We start from the raw sequence: 15,238 nt of genomic DNA on the forward strand, positions 1-15,238 counted from the left end.
ACCGGTGAGCTACGGCCGTAAAGTCGGAGGCACACCGTGAATAGACGAGAAGAGTGAAGAACATTTTTCGGGAGGCAAAGGTAAACGTGTTAACGAAACGGCAGCAAAAAGAAACGCAATCGAGCGCGGCACGAACGCGTCATTGTGAATGGCGCTCCTAGTGACAAAGGTGGCTACGGAAGACTTTCGATTTCATATCGGATGTAAATTGTGCTTGAAATGGATGTTACAAGGAATACTTTCGTTTGCTAATTAAGCGTGACTTTTGCTATTATTACCGGTCGGTTTCATACAATCGACTATACGACGAAGAAATGCGAGCAAACGCGAAAAGAAGAACGACGGCAGCAGCCGGATTCCGGTACGATCATCCGTAAAATCCTGCCTAGAGCATCGTGGCATTCATTCGCAGAGTGGACTGATCTCTGCAACACCTGCGGTGCATGATTCTATGCATTGTCGGTGAGTGTGCGTGTCGCGTATGCGTATACTGATATACCAACGTGCTACGCTTCTGTACCTGCGTTGTCAAACCAAGAGAGTAACGTAGGGATTGCTGTTGTCTTTCATGAGCGTATATGTGAATATCTATCGCTTTGATGCATCTCTAAACTTCTGGTCGTCTCCGAAAACCACTGTACTCTCGCGATAGAACACGAATCAAGCTCGAGTTATTGCTTTGACGCTATGACAAGATTGAACCATGGGAACGTGATCTTACTGTGAACGGAGGTCTGTTATCGAGTTTACTTTTCGTCTCAACTGATTAAATGAAACTTGCCGATCCAAAGAAGTTAAGCAAAACGAACTCTATGAATCTCCTGAGAAATTCTACTGAATATTATTATTATTCTTTAGAAATTCACCGTAACTGGGAGTGCCGTTGAATTGCAATTGAACATGCTTCAAAAGCACTGCTCTGAATTTCACATTACACGCGAGGAAAGATTTCTTCTGTACTTTTCAAATGTAATATGGTGTCTCGAACGTTTTCTTTGAAATCTCAAGCAAATTCTCCGCGAACGTCATGTGAACTGCTAATTGAGAAGGCCGCGAACGGTGCATCAGTGGAACTGGCATGAAAATGTGGTGTTAAGTGGCCTCTGTGATGTATTGCAAACGGTGCTTAACCTAACTTTCCGTCGACGCTTCTACACGGCGTTTTTTTGCGAGTAATGTTCTTTCGATAACGAATTCGTAACCAAGTGAATGCGAATCAGGGAAACTGCTGTTTATTGTTTTTCTTTTTTTTTTTCTTTTATGTGTCGACTGCGATTTTTTCTCGCCACTTCAATACGTGTTTTTAATGGCATCGAAAGTCCCGAGACTCCGAATGGTACTAGCTTTATAAAACATTGAAAATACTTCTAGTACACTTTTAATTTTAATTTTATTGCCGAACGTTAGAACGATTGACTTTGCAGTATTTGTGGAAACACGATTTTAACAATTTCGCATGTAACATTTACATTCAAATCAATCTGTAAGTTTATTTTCATTTTTTTCTCCTTCACCTTGATTGTGATTTTCTTACCACTTGCCAGTATCAGTGTACAACGTATTTATTGGTATTCGTTACAGAGATACATGTTAAGTCTATCATTGTTCATTTGTGATTTGTCCTTTCTTTAGACAAGACTTGTATGAAAGTCTATAATAATTGTCGAACATAAGCTTACGTACAGTGTTTGTTCGTATACCACATTGTGCAGTGTTCTCAGACATTATCAAGTTTACATTCGTGCAAATTATTCATTAGTAGTTACTTCGAACTGGTGATTGCCTTAGTGATACTAATATCAAACTATCAAAAAGAAAAGCTCAATGAAATGGATTATAGAAGGCACACATGCTCTGGGAATTGATGGGTATATGCTTTTCCTGCAGGAGACCTACAGGCAGCAGGCTAAATAATAAAATCTCAGAGCATATCTCAGCATCAGTAACACCCCTCCATGTTTGTCTGGAGGAACAAAGAGGACCAGAACTGGGCTCTTGTGACGCCTCGGCTCGTAAGCCACAGGTATACTAAATCATTCAACGTTTAAGGCTCTTTATGCACTGACGACTAATCACCAGCGACTACTATGTGCATGAGAATATGTCAGAGCTTACGCACCGAGTCGCCGGCGACTACAAAAACACGGAAAAAGAATGGGAACTCAGGTCTCTCCCACTCAATCCAGATATTCCTAGAAGTCACGTTCTTAAAACCTTTAGGCGGCCGTTCATCTTTGCATTTTTGGAAAATACAGCGAACAATATTCTTTTGTTACAGTATTATTTACAGCACTTAACAATTATGGCAATCTCCTCGACGGTCTCCGCAATGCTGATAATTTTCGAGCCGCCCAGTTAATTTCCTCGTTCATTTATAGCCTGGTTTCAGGTCGCTCGGCGACTAGTCGTCAATACGTAAATGGCCTAAGACTCGAAACGAGAATTTAAATAATTGGCTGCAAACACCTTGTTCTATCCAGGCTAAAAAATTATTTGAAAAGCAGGAAGCAGAAGAAAGGTGTAGTGAAGAAGAAGCGGAGACTGAATTCTTTAGGGTTGAGGCAGAAGATTTGAAACACAGTCGTTCGAGCATGGCCAATACTATCAGTAATATGAAGATGACCAACCGCATCAAGGGTCTTGTGAGCAAACGTCGTAAACGTTTCACAGAAGATGGTTTTGATCTTGATCTCACATGTATCCTTTCTACTTTAGTTGTCCATATTAGCGATACAATTATAATTACAATTTATTAACGGCAGACATCAGGGATAACTTGATAGCGATGGGTTTCCCCGCTGAAAATTTAGAAGGAGTTTATAGAAACCACATAGATGATGTTGTTAAATTGCTGGAATTTAGGCATAAGGACCATTATAAAATTTACAATCTGTAAGTTTCAAGTTTCGGGTTACGTTTACACATTAAAAAGTACCTAAGATAAAATGAAAAGACAAAATGTTTTTCAGCTGTTCGGAGAGGTCGTACGACTCTAAAAAGTTTAATCAACGGGTAGCTACTTATGCGTTCGACGATCACAATCCGCCGATGCTGGATCAAATAAAACCTTTTTGCGAAGATGTACACCAATGGCTTTCCGAACACGAAGAAAACGTAGCCGTAGTTCACTGTAAAGCAGGTAAAGGTAGAACAGGCGTGATGGTTTGTTGTTACCTACTTCACACCAGACAATTTCCGACAGCCACAGATGCTCTTAGCTTTTATGGAACTAAAAGGACGCACGACAGGTAAGTAATTCCAGCAACGATCTTTTATAAGTGTTATCTCACATATAGATCTTAATTTCATTTGATTATTTATTACACAGAAAGGGGGTAACGATTCCTTCTCAGAGAAGGTACGTTGATTATTATGCCACTCTAGTTCAGGAGAACTTGAATTATCAACCGGTTACGTTGGTGTTGCGGAAGATACAACTAGATCCAGCGCCTATTTTTCACGGAGGTCAGGGATGTAAGAGAAAATGATTGAATGCATAGCCTAATCAAAGAAAAATAAGTTGGATACAGGATATGATAACATACATCCTTGTATTTTTTAGATTTGCAGTGTGTAATATCTGAGTCGAAAAAGAGGATATTTAGTTCAGATACAGTGGAAGTTCGAAAAGGAATAAGCACCGTCTGTATCCCATTGAAACACAGTGTCGGCCTGACAGGAGACATACGAGTGGATTTTTTTAATAGACCAAAAATGAAGCGAAAGGTATTTGTTTCAGTTTAACTATAATATAAATTATTGTTATGGAATAAGGGCGAACCTAGTTGTTTGTTTTGTTATTAGGAGAAATTGTTTCATTTTTGGTTTAATACGTTCTTTGTGCGAGACTACTTAACATCAGAGTACGATAACGGAGAGTTACCAATCGATCGTTCGACAAGGGCATTGAGTTGCGATGGCACGACTATGGAATTGCCAATGGTAATGTCGCATATGACACACAGAGCAGGGTCACTGGCTAGCCTCGGACCTATGCCACCTACACTCGTGTTAAGTATAGATAAATGGGGCTTGGACGATGCACACAAGGATAAACATCACAAATCGTATAGTGCAAATTTTAAAGTAAGTTTCGATAACCGAGGGAAAGGCTGCCCGTGAAAATTATCGTACGTTTGTCGTACTCGGTATGCGGGCAAATGTTTCATTCGATTCATTTGAATGTTGCAGGTTAGCTTATTTATGCACCAAGTGGGCGGTAGTATATCGCAAACTGTGCCACCGACGACAAACAGAACGGGAGAAGCTATACAAATAGGAATGGGCGGGCAAGAAACCCCTAGTGAATCGAGTGAAGCTGAGAGCAGTGAATGCGATACGACCGGAGATACAACCGGAGATGAAGATGGGGAATCTGGTGAGTCCTCTGCATCTCTGGTGATGAATCACCATCCCCTTACACATAGCAGTAGCCGTACACACGTTAGTACTCACCAAAGAGCTAGTCTCAGAGAAACTGCGAAAGGTTTACTCTCGCGAGGGGAAAAAAGTAGAAGCAGTCATCGACAGAGCACTAGTAACGTCAAATGTTCTTCGGCACTCGTACGTTCAGCTACCTTAGATACGTAATGAAAAATACATGGTACATATATACGTGTGTGTGTGTGTGTCTGTCTGTGTGTGTGCACATGCACATGTGTATGTGTATATGTATATCTTTGTACTTAAAATTACTTCAGTTCTCTGAACTGGCATTCAAGCTTTACAATTTTATGATAAACAGTTCGTACTATCAGCTTTTTGGTATGCCAGCATGAAATGCTAAGAGATCGACCACTTTAAATGCATTCACCCTTTATTGTTCAGCAACGAACAACGTTATACGTATACCGTGTAGATCGAATCGATATCTTTTCTCTTTCAACGAAACAGATTCGTTCGACAAACGAACTTTTGAAATTGTTTCATAGCGTGAGAGCTATTCTCGTAGGATTTATAATATTTCTGTCTAACAGAAGATTTTCGTATCGATCGATTGATTTTAATTCGACGGGCGTTTACTCGAAAGATGATACAGCTCAGATATTTTTCCACATCGACACACCATAAATCGCATGGAAGATTCCATTCAGTGGTCCGAGTTTGAAACTGTTTATAAACTCAGACATTCATTGCATGTTTCTTTAGTAGCATATTTGCCACAAGTTATTTATTTACTTTTAATTTTTATGGGAAATCATTTGGCGCCCATTAGGTATATAATTTGTCTATATGATTCGTGTTTTTTTTCTCTCTTTCGATTTTCAAAGTGTTTCGCTTCGTTGATTGTTAATTATTATTGTCCGTTACGGAATAGTCGAATTTTATATTAGATAAGAGAATTATTAGCATTGAAATCGATGTATATCGAGTCTTGCGTAAACGCAATTTTATATATGATAATAACGTACTATGTACGAAACTAGTATTTGTTTGGAAATTGTGGGACAAAACCAGTTTGCAGAAACAGTTCACTGGCGTAATAAGTACGGGAACAAGTGACACGATGATTTGTACTCCTCCGTACGTGATTGCATCATGAGGAGCAGTCAAACTCGAGTCATGAATATTGCGATTGACTTGCTTCTTGTGATCATTCATTCTTTGTTTATTGGAAAGCAGCAGCGAAGATTGGAAATAAGCGATGATTTCGTTGCGTGAACAGTCGTAGACGAAGTTAGTAACGTGCCGTACACGTGTACAGAAAATTTCATTATTTTGATTTTGTAATGGAAATACATTTAATATTAACAGGCTGTGCAATTTTCGAAGATTTTATTTCTCGGTGACGAATAAAGAACCGTACCGTATAATTTAAATTTAAATGATCACGACGAAATAGAACTATATTCTATCTATTGAATTTTTGTAGTTACTTGATCGAGCATAAATTAGATCGTTTCATTTCTTTCCTTGTTGGTGAACAGAATACTTGGTAAGAACGAAAAAGTCACATGCAATTTCCTTCGAGTATACACGGGAACATCGAATGATTCGGTAAAATTCAGTTTTAAAGAAGCGGTCTTAAAACTGACATTTCCTGGATGTTCGTACCCGTGCCTCGTGCAATCGTTGAAACTGATGATCCGTATTATCCGTGAAAATGATCGAATAGATTATTTAGAATCCCTTGCGGGGAAACACTGGGTTAACCGGTGTAAAAGTAAAACTTAGGTATTTATATGTTTATAGAAAATTTATAACAGGAAAATTAAATACCTTTAATGTATCACATGGTCTAAAGGGTGCGATGATTTCTAGACTTTTGTACAAGTGTGACATGGATTTTAATTTTGTACAAATTGCGATACAAAATTAAACGCACCTTTATACCATGTTATACATTACGGAGATCTACGTTTCCCGTTGAAATTTTTCAATGAATATCGATATCGATACAATTTTCAACGGCAGTACTCCTGCCTTTCCCCCGATTTTAATGCAAAGCTTCAATCAGAAATAATGGTTAACCGTACAACAGAAATTGAAGTTTCGTTGTTTTCTTTGAGTAACTTTTGCGTTCCAAGGAGCGACAAAATTACATTTTGACACGCTTCTGTACTACGGGGAAGTTAGCAGCGAAGTCGTTAGAAAAGTGATGCTAAAGCGTTTCGCGTGTTTCGTTGAAAAATCATTACGGATGTAACAGACGTTACGTTAGGTTTCGTTTGGCGAAAAAAGAAACCCGCGACCGACTTACCAAGTTCAAAACGACGAAGGATTTTGAATTCGGATTGATTAGCGAATGCGTCTATAAAAACTGTTGATACAGTCTTTGTATATACAATAAGAAAACGTTGAAACAGTTCGAGTAATGTTCGAAATTCAGACTGTGGTTATCTTTCAGATACTTGGTGAAAACTGTATCGCGTGTTCGCGCCTCCTTCTTGAATCTTTTTACCGTTTTAGGTCGTAACGTACTTGAACACGCGTGACAGTTTTCTTCGTTTTAACCGATATAGTGTACAAAGAACGAAAGCTTTAGAAGTGTCTGACCACTGTCTAAGTTCACAATGAAAAAGCACTTCGAGGTTGATCGTATCTTTTATCGCACCCTCAGCCACATCGAACGAATATCGAAGCCCGTACATGTTTTAATATTATTCTGATTTTCGTATCGTTGCATGTTAATAGTTGATAATTGTAGTTTTGCAGGTTTTTGTAACGTCTGAAACATGTAAAATTGATACACAGCATCTTTATCGTGTATTGTGTAACGATTATTTTGTGATACTATTATACTTTTCATTATTAAGTGTACCGTTGTTATACATTTATTCTTATTACTTATTATTACCGCTATTATTACTGCTTCTACTGCTATTATTATTATTATTATTATTATTATTATTATTATTATGATTATGATTATTATTATCACTTCTACTATTACTATCATCACCACTACTATCACTACCACCGACACCACCACCACAACTACTATACTACTACTGCTAGTACTACTCTTAATATCTTTTCTATTAGAAGTGCTACTACTGTTTTAATGCTACATCAGTACCACTATCAGAGACATTTTTATTATTATCGTCATCACTATTAATAATATTATTATGATTCTTATTATTATTATTATTATTATTATTATTGTCGCTAATAAAGTGTTAGCGGTTTTTAAACGTAATCTTATGTTATGAATATATTCCTGTAACATATAGTTTTATTTATACGCGGGTGCGCACACATTACAGTGGTAAAGTAGTACATTCGGAGTGTATATATTTTCTAATTACATTTTCCGATTCTCTTGTAGAGTATTAATTTCACTCGCGTCTTATCGTCGAACACGCTTACATATATCTGCCGTTTGACGCATACGAACACTCCTCGGTTATCACTGCTTTTGGGCAAATAAATATACGCGCATTGAAACGTGAACATGGAAGACCATCGAATATCCTGATTTCCTACGAAATTTTGTACATAGTACCGCGATGCTGCATCGAACGTTAGTTTCGTTCGTAATGTACTCCGATGCCACCGAACAAACGATTCTGTGTACCCTTATTAGCTTCGTGAAAATTGCAACCACTCAACTACTCTTCTTTTGGTTTACGTTATCGTTGTCGTTTCAATCAAACGCGTTGGTTTCGTCGTTCTCTTATCTCCTGTTCTTTTGCATGCGCAAAGTGTAATGTCGCAAGGTATGTCGTTGGTGTATTCGAAGCTCTTTGTAAAACTGCATACGGTGGGGGGTACGAGTGGTTCGAGCAGTTCTGTCGCGGTTTTACCACCGACAATTCAGGTGGTAAAACGTTCGGTTTCGAGCGGACACGAACGAAACGGAATTGGACAAAATGCCAGAACTGGCCTCGAACAGAGAATCAAGAATGCACGAAAAACGAATAGCGAGAAAAAGGAGAAGAGACAAATTAATTCGGCCAAGACTTCGCTTCGCCCTCCACCGGATCGTACATAAACGTAGAGAGTCGAGCTATGAAATAAATGTCTGTATACGATATTAACTGACCAAATTGTGTCTGTGTGTCTCTGTCTGTTCACCCCCTAGTGGACATGGACCAACGGGTCGGCCGATACCGCCTTCTCTCGAACGGAGGAACGATAGACGTTTTGTGAGTTCTTCATCACCAGGTCATCCGAGGAAATCCATCTTTCTGCTTCGGTGTACCGTTCGCGTATCGCCGCGGGAATCTTGCAAGCTCGACTGTATCGTGTTTCCCGTTAAATCGTTCGATCGGTATTCGCTGAACGCCGATGCGGTAGAACGTTGCCACATCTCGTCGCGAGAAACGACGCCCCCTCGCCGATCAACGAACGTGTGGAACAACCGAAACTAACGAATCCTCCCGAAGTTTTTCGGGGTATTCGATTTCTCACCGATACATCGTATTTCTGCGTGTGTGTGTATGCACCGATTCGTCCTATTCTTCCTTTCCTCCCCGTATCGCACGGTGTAATCCGATGTCGGCTATCGATCGAAAATCATTCGAGTACGTTGCTTCACCATGCCGATATCTTAAGCTCACCGCCACGTACAATACGTTCTCGATGGAACGTCTTTTTCCTTCAATTTCCTGCCGATGGATCGGAGACGCCCCCGCCCCCCGTGTCTTTTCTCGCGACTCGAAGAAATCGATCGAGTTCCGCGACCGCACGATCTCACAGGACATCCATTGTCTGCCATATTTTCACGTGATCGCGTACGCCGATCAGGCGTTGAAGCAAAACTATCTTCGCGTAGATTACGCGTAAACAGTACTGTGTGTAAAAAGAGAAAAGAGTATTTTCGTAACGTTAAATGAACCGTGTGAATCGGTAACGATTTCCGACGATGACGATAACGGTAACGACGACGACGAGAGCAGCAACGGTAATAATAAATAATAATGATAATGATAACGGTAGCGTCGATAATATTTGTCGGGTAACTGTTAGCGATGATATTTAGAGTAATAATGTTGGTATCGACGGACAAACGAAAAGAAATACATGTATCGCTGTAAAAGAAAAGTTGCGTCTGATAACATCAAGAAAATTCACGCGGCCCACCGACCGGTACTCGTGTGATTTTCGAAAGAATTTCCGTGTCTGTGTGTTTTCCGAACGCGCGCGTGACGGACGGAAATTTTCGCAGAAACTTTTCTCGTTACATCGCGACATGATTGCCCGCAATACCTTGTTCGCTTTTCTTCTCGTTCCGTGGTCGTTTTCCAGTGTTTCTTTCACGTTTTTTACGCACTAGATCGAAAACTCACGATTCTATCCGTAGACGCCGCGAAAAACTATAAAAGAGGTGTGTGCGCGATGTTCCTAGAATTTAGCAAAAACGAGATTACGGAAGGAATGCTCGTCGGATTCGGATATCGAAACGGAACCGTGTAACATATAAATGTAAAGTTTAGCGTAAACGGCGCGTAATGTGTCGTTAAAGCGAGCGGATTAACGACGAGCTGAACAAAAGCTGCGTCGTTTCGACCGAGTGCCGAATACGATGGAAATGGTGTATCATCGTCTACGAGGGAATAGAAACGATGGCGACGAAACCGAAACGTTTGAATCGCGTCGCTTCGAGAATAGGCCCGACTCTTTTTAGCGACGACGATCGTGTCACTGTTCCTCTTTCTAGTTCAAACACATTCGACTAAGGAATAGAGAGCAAAAGCTTATTTTTTCTAATGAGCAATGTATCTTGTCGAGACCCAGCGCGGTAAATATCGTTAATGATTGACCGGTAAAAAGAGTGTTTCAAAAACTCGACATACGTAGCCTATTCGTTTTCTCCTGTGTGCATGTGTGTGTGTGTGTGTGTGTTTTTTTTTACCCCGGGGCTGCGGCGAATGAGCGACAACGAAAATGTATTTTCCCGTCCCGTCTGGTCACATCACTACACGTCATTTCTAGCTACGATACGCACCTGAATACCTTCGGAACAGGGTGATCCAGAAATTGAAAACGAAATCCCGACAACTCGAAGCTACGCGACGAACGGGTAATTGGTTCGCTCTAGCGACCTTGTCAAACGTACGTACCTCATCGCTCGTAAACGTAACATACTATCGTAAGAATATGGATTTAATTAGAGTTAGTTTACGGTACGATAAATGCGTTAGTATGCAGTTTACGTAAAGATGATCGACGGTGTGTCAGGAGGAACGTTTATTCCCACGATTCGAATTTCATTCGGATAACGCGCGTGTTCCTACGTTCTATAGTTTTGTTGTCGGAACGAGGTACGATCGTGAAAGAATAGAAGAAAAACAGCGAAGAGAAGAAAGGAAAGAAATTGGCAAGAAACAAGGAGGAACTTAAAGAAATCGGTTGGGAATTTCAACTGAAAAATATATATGTAGCGTGGAAAGAAACGGAGCGAGAGGCGAGAATTTCGCACTAGGATGGTGACAGGCGAGAATCGAATTACGAATTACCCAAAACGGATTAGTAAATTTACCTCGTTCGAACTGTTTTTATTAATCGCATCGGTACGCGTCAACGAATTGGCGTCGTGTCACCGGCGAACAGTTTGCGATACCCGATTCTTTTTTACCCGCTAAAACTACACGCAAGGTAAACTTACTAATACACGTTTCTTTATTCTTCAACGATAAATAGCATTACGTACGTGCGATATTGTTATTTCGCGCGACACGTACACGCTTTCCGAACGTATTTCTTTTTTTCACGTACGGAGCTCATGAAATACCGTTTTATAAGTGAACACCTCTTAAGATTAACTTTTATATGTTTCATGCGGAATGTTCAAAAAAAAAAAAAAAAAAAAAAAATATAAATAAGATGCATTATTTTCTCTGTGATATTGTATGCGAGCAAACTATCCAAAATTTCTTCCCCCTCCAACTTACCGTCTTCTTTTTCTTTTTTTCCGTTTGAACGACGAGCATCGGAGAACGCAACTAGATATAATGAAACTGCCGCGATTGCACGCGATAGAGGTTATTGAACCCTCGTTTTGTCTATGATTTTTCCCTAATGTTTCGTGTACTTAAGGTGTAAGAGTTTTCGTTCGTAATCCCAAATGAATCGCGACGACGAAGGTACTGCGTAAAATACGTGGAGAAGGAAAGATGAGAACGTTGCCGATCGCAGGTAGACGCGCATTTGGTATCCGAGGAATCACGTATGGACTCGTTTAATACGAACACCCACGCACGTGGCGAACGCAGCTACCTTTCGTTTTTTTTAGCTATTACCACCGATCCCTCGTTCTCTCGATCCTTTTGCGATCGCGGTTGCGTGTTCCCTTTTTATCTAATTGCGGATGAACATTTTCACCGAGACTGACGCTGACTCTGCTTACAGGGGAGTCGACGTATTTGTGACTTTGAAACTAGACTGATCCTGCGGGGACCGATCCGAGCTAGACTACTTTCAGAAAACGGGTGTCCACCCGACGGGGCACGTAGACGATATCGATCGGTAACCAACCAATTCAGCCGGCGTCCGCCAGTCCATCGCAACGCACGTACCACACGTGTATAACCGCATTCCCCCTCAGTTGCGACCGGCAAGAATTTTATGCTTTTTGCGTCTGATTTTTGCTCTCCTTAATTATTCTTATCGTTTGTAAGATACATCTGTCCTCGTTGACGCGGCGCACCGATACCGATTCATCGCGTGAAACTCAAGCACGATGGAGGAGAAGAAAGGGACACGATCGCTAACACGTCGTCGCCCAAAACCTTTCTCTTTTCGCTCACGACAATCGATGTGACTTTGTTGTCGATTGATTTTAATTTATTCAGACTCGATACGCGTGACACGCATCGTTACATTTTTATACCAAGAACGGTGATCGCGTCGTGCTTGACCACGATCTAACGTTAACTTTACCTTCTTTTTTTTTTTAAACTTAGACCGCTTTGTACGTTTTAACGAAAGCAGTATTCTTTTTATCTCTGCGAAAGATATCGGTGGTTTCTTCTTGTCTCTTTTTTTTTTCAAATTCACGCGGACATCGAATCGAGATACGATCGATCGTATCCCTTTATTGTGCCACTTCGCCAAGATTCGCGGGTCGAAGCAACGAGGAAGATGAAAATCACTTATCGATGGTATTCTATACAACCGGAAGCTTTACTGGGACCAATAAATTTGTTTGTAAGTTTTCCCGCATATCCTGGATGTGTAAATTGTAAATGTAGTCGATCATCGTAAGATCTATTTATGAAAATTTCAATCTTCTCAACGAATAAAGTACAAAGTAACAGGACCGGATCTCAAGCGTTTCGAAGTAGTTACGTTCGCTTTTTAAGAATATGTATGTTTAAGATGTTTTGTACGATCGTTATCGAGAGATTAGTTAGGATATTTTTTTTAGTATTATGCGCGGTACGTCCGAAGGCGACCGGTCGGGTGTATTTTCCGATGGTACGCTCGCGTTCGGAGCACGTCGCGCATATTAAGTTGTACGCTTTTTCGACGATCTTAAATTTGACTGTTTTTATTAGAAACTCCTTGTACGGTTTGCGTTATAAAATATTACAGACACGAGTCGTATTGCATTATTCGCAAATGCGGCCCATGGTATATATATGTATATATATATATATATATATATATATATATATAAAAGAATGCGAATACATATAAATACAACATTTTGCGACAAGTTCACTACACGCGGTCGGACACGTTGTCTCGATTTACGCGTCGTCCAAAAGAGCCGACGGTCGTGAATATATTCGACACAGAATCGTACCCAATTTGGTAGCGAAATCGTTCGCGTCTCGATCGACGTTAAAGTCGCAGAGTCGGTTAAGGACTTGGAATACTCGATATATAGCCTGGCGGTGTCCTGGACACGAGGCGTCAAAATCTGTAAAATAAGAAATATCGTACAATACAAGAAAAGTACAAGTTCTTTCTAGAATAGAGTCGTAGCAAGACATTTCTTTTCACCTTGGTCGTCGTTGTCTCAGGACGCGTTATACGCGACCGGAACAGGTCAATCTTTACCTTCCCCGGCCTCGTCCTCGACTGAATCCGCCTCTACCCCGTCCGGTAACCTTACCTTTCGGCGGCGGAGACTTTGGTCTGAGGGCCTCGATTCGCTCGGTGCATCCAGTGGTGATCTGACTGTTAGTGAAATAGCTGGTGTAGAGATCCGAGTTAAAATTTGTGTTGGTTAACTCTGGTCCTACAGTGAGCCATCCGGGCCGAATTGTGCTGTCGCGACCAAACAAGTGTAATCTGCGGAACGATAAATCGTACATTTGTCGCGTTTGCATCTAGGAGACTCGTACTGTACGGTTACTTTTGACTCGGTTTGTTTTTAGCATCTCACCGTCGTCTGCCGAGACAGAAGTGTTCAATTATGTGAAATATTTCGACAGGCTTCTCTATAGAACCGTATTCGGGCTCCTCCGATATGATTAGATCGATGTCCACGTTGGCATGAATAAAGTCTCCGTCCGTGGATCGTCTGACCGTCCCCTTGATTCCCATCAAGCAATGTTCTTTGGTCCTTTGAAGTACGGCTTTGCTATCTAAGTTTTTACTGTGTCCCGGATTATTGATGTTGGTGCGAATCCAGCAAATATCCTCGCATCGCCTAAAACCCCATTTGCGAAGACAGAATCGTCCCATGTCCAAGCCATCGCTGCTGCCGCACCAGAGGAACACGAAGCTTCGATTCGCTGCCACCTCACCGATATCCAGTTCCATTATCTGCGAAGAGGACAACATTTTTAACAGGCCAACCTTTTTTTTTTCTCTCTTTTCTCACCTGGTCCCAATTCCAAAGTTGAACGTTGGTCGCACCGCATGTGCGCTGATACTCCTCCAATGGGGGCTCGATCAGTATCACGTCGAATTTGCAGTTGAGTTCCTTTAGATTGTAAGAGAGCAAATCCGTTTTCAGGTACATGGGTGGAGTAGCAGTTTCCGCTATCAAGTCGTCCTTCAATTTGATCAACTCCCGCAATTTCGGATATTCTTCGAACCTGTCCGCGAGGCCCACGTCTCTGATGAAGTTCTGTGGCCGTTGACCCGTATCGATGAAATGTTGACAGTAATCATTGTGAGGATTCGACGACTGTGTGCCCTATGTGCAGCCAATTAGCCGTTGGATTACGTGTCTGTAGTTGAACAATTATTGAACTAATTCTATCGGTTCACCGTACCTTCAGAAACGTCGAAGAATCCTTGTAAACGATCTCGTCTGTCGGACCAGTGTCACTTTTCGAATCTTTTGCTCCGTTCACTAACCTTTCGGACACTGATCTTACTCGTTTTTTCTGCGTGTCATCGACATCTGTCCCCAAAATTTGTCGTAGCTCGTCCACGCTCGAAACTCCTAGCTAGAAGAAAAAAAAAAAAAAGAAAACTTTCACACATATATCGTTCCATTCGACCAGTTTGCGAAATCATAACCTCGAAAATGTAATGCAACTCATCTCACCGTTTGCGCTAAGAGTTTCTTGCGTTTTTGCGAACGTTCACGAAGAGTCTGAAGCATTTTCCGCGAATAATTTCGTTTACCCAAAATTGGTGATAGATGTTCATGTGTCGCGCGGTTTTTTTGCTCTCTGTAATCGTAGTACGGCGCGGACCGCGAACGGAGCGGCTTCAGGACATGGTCGCGATTCGAAACGAGAACATATTTACGAACTGGCAGCACTGTTCTTTCATGTCGCAGGTTTCAATAAACCAGTCTACGTTTGTGCTTCTACCGTATAGAATAAATTATTATTTTTCCAACGAACCAACAAGGTACGCGCGCGCGCCCACCGACTTCTTTTCT

At 41.1% G+C, this 15,238-nt stretch overlaps 2 protein-coding genes across 8 annotated transcripts; one reads left to right on the plus strand and one right to left on the minus strand.

The window, feature by feature from the left end:
• The first annotated feature begins 227 nt into the window (after positions 1 to 227).
• LOC107192388 (phosphatidylinositol 3,4,5-trisphosphate 3-phosphatase and dual-specificity protein phosphatase PTEN) lies at positions 228 to 12,191 on the plus strand. Of its 6 annotated transcripts, XM_015581626.1 has the most exons (10): positions 228 to 361; positions 1,888 to 2,023; positions 2,481 to 2,697; positions 2,763 to 2,892; positions 2,970 to 3,248; positions 3,329 to 3,474; positions 3,563 to 3,726; positions 3,805 to 4,086; positions 4,192 to 4,378; positions 11,797 to 12,191. In XM_015581626.1, the coding sequence occupies exons 1-10, from the start codon at positions 315 to 317 to the stop codon at positions 11,814 to 11,816; spliced, it is 1,608 nt and encodes a 535-aa protein (XP_015437112.1). In that variant the 5' UTR covers positions 228 to 314; the 3' UTR covers positions 11,817 to 12,191. The 6 variants fall into 6 exon arrangements, with proteins under 6 accessions (XP_015437112.1, XP_015437109.1, XP_015437110.1 ...); XM_015581623.1 differs by lacking the exon at positions 11,797 to 12,191 and having other exon boundaries at positions 4,192 to 4,590; XM_015581624.1 differs by lacking the exon at positions 11,797 to 12,191 and having other exon boundaries at positions 2,505 to 2,697; positions 4,192 to 4,590.
• Positions 12,192 to 12,805: 614 nt separating this feature from the next.
• LOC107192389 (methyltransferase-like protein 14 homolog) lies at positions 12,806 to 15,229 on the minus strand. Of its 2 annotated transcripts, none has more exons than XM_015581630.1 (6): positions 14,897 to 15,229; positions 14,619 to 14,795; positions 14,222 to 14,539; positions 13,781 to 14,163; positions 13,508 to 13,686; positions 12,806 to 13,312 (listed from the first exon to the last, which is right to left on the minus strand). In XM_015581630.1, exons 1-6 carry the CDS (start codon positions 14,951 to 14,953, stop codon positions 13,140 to 13,142), a joined length of 1,287 nt encoding a protein of 428 aa, XP_015437116.1. In that variant the 5' UTR covers positions 14,954 to 15,229; the 3' UTR covers positions 12,806 to 13,139. The 2 variants fall into 2 exon arrangements, with proteins under 2 accessions (XP_015437116.1, XP_015437117.1); XM_015581631.1 differs by having other exon boundaries at positions 13,247 to 13,312; positions 13,396 to 13,686.
• Positions 15,230 to 15,238: the final 9 nt, after the last annotated feature.

The sequence above is a fragment of the Dufourea novaeangliae genome, unplaced genomic scaffold (genome assembly GCF_001272555.1).
Source record: "Dufourea novaeangliae isolate 0120121106 unplaced genomic scaffold, ASM127255v1 scaffold347, whole genome shotgun sequence".
Classification (NCBI taxonomy): Eukaryota; Metazoa; Arthropoda; class Insecta; order Hymenoptera; family Halictidae; genus Dufourea; species Dufourea novaeangliae.

What these genes read in the sequence shown, in the direction of transcription:
- LOC107192389 (XM_015581630.1), bottom strand. Translation starts at nt 14,953, where the DNA reads ATGCTTCAGACTCTTCGTGAACGTTCGCAAAAACGCAAGAAACTCTTA. An exon ending in ATTCTTCGACGTTTCTGAAG is followed by an intron (nt 14,540 to 14,618) that starts GTACGGTGAACC and finishes GGCTGCACATAG; the next exon opens with GGCACACAGTCGTCGAATCC. An exon ending in AACTTTGGAATTGGGACCAG is followed by an intron (nt 14,164 to 14,221) that starts GTGAGAAAAGAG and finishes TCCTCTTCGCAG; the next exon opens with ATAATGGAACTGGATATCGG.
- LOC107192388 (XM_015581623.1), top strand. Translation starts at nt 315, where the DNA reads ATGCGAGCAAACGCGAAAAGAAGAACGACGGCAGCAGCCGGATTCCG. An exon ending in ACGGCAGCAGCCGGATTCCG is followed by an intron (nt 362 to 1,887) that starts GTACGATCATCC and finishes CTTTTCCTGCAG; the next exon opens with GAGACCTACAGGCAGCAGGC. An exon ending in GACCAAAAATGAAGCGAAAG is followed by an intron (nt 3,727 to 3,804) that starts GTATTTGTTTCA and finishes TTTTGTTATTAG; the next exon opens with GAGAAATTGTTTCATTTTTG.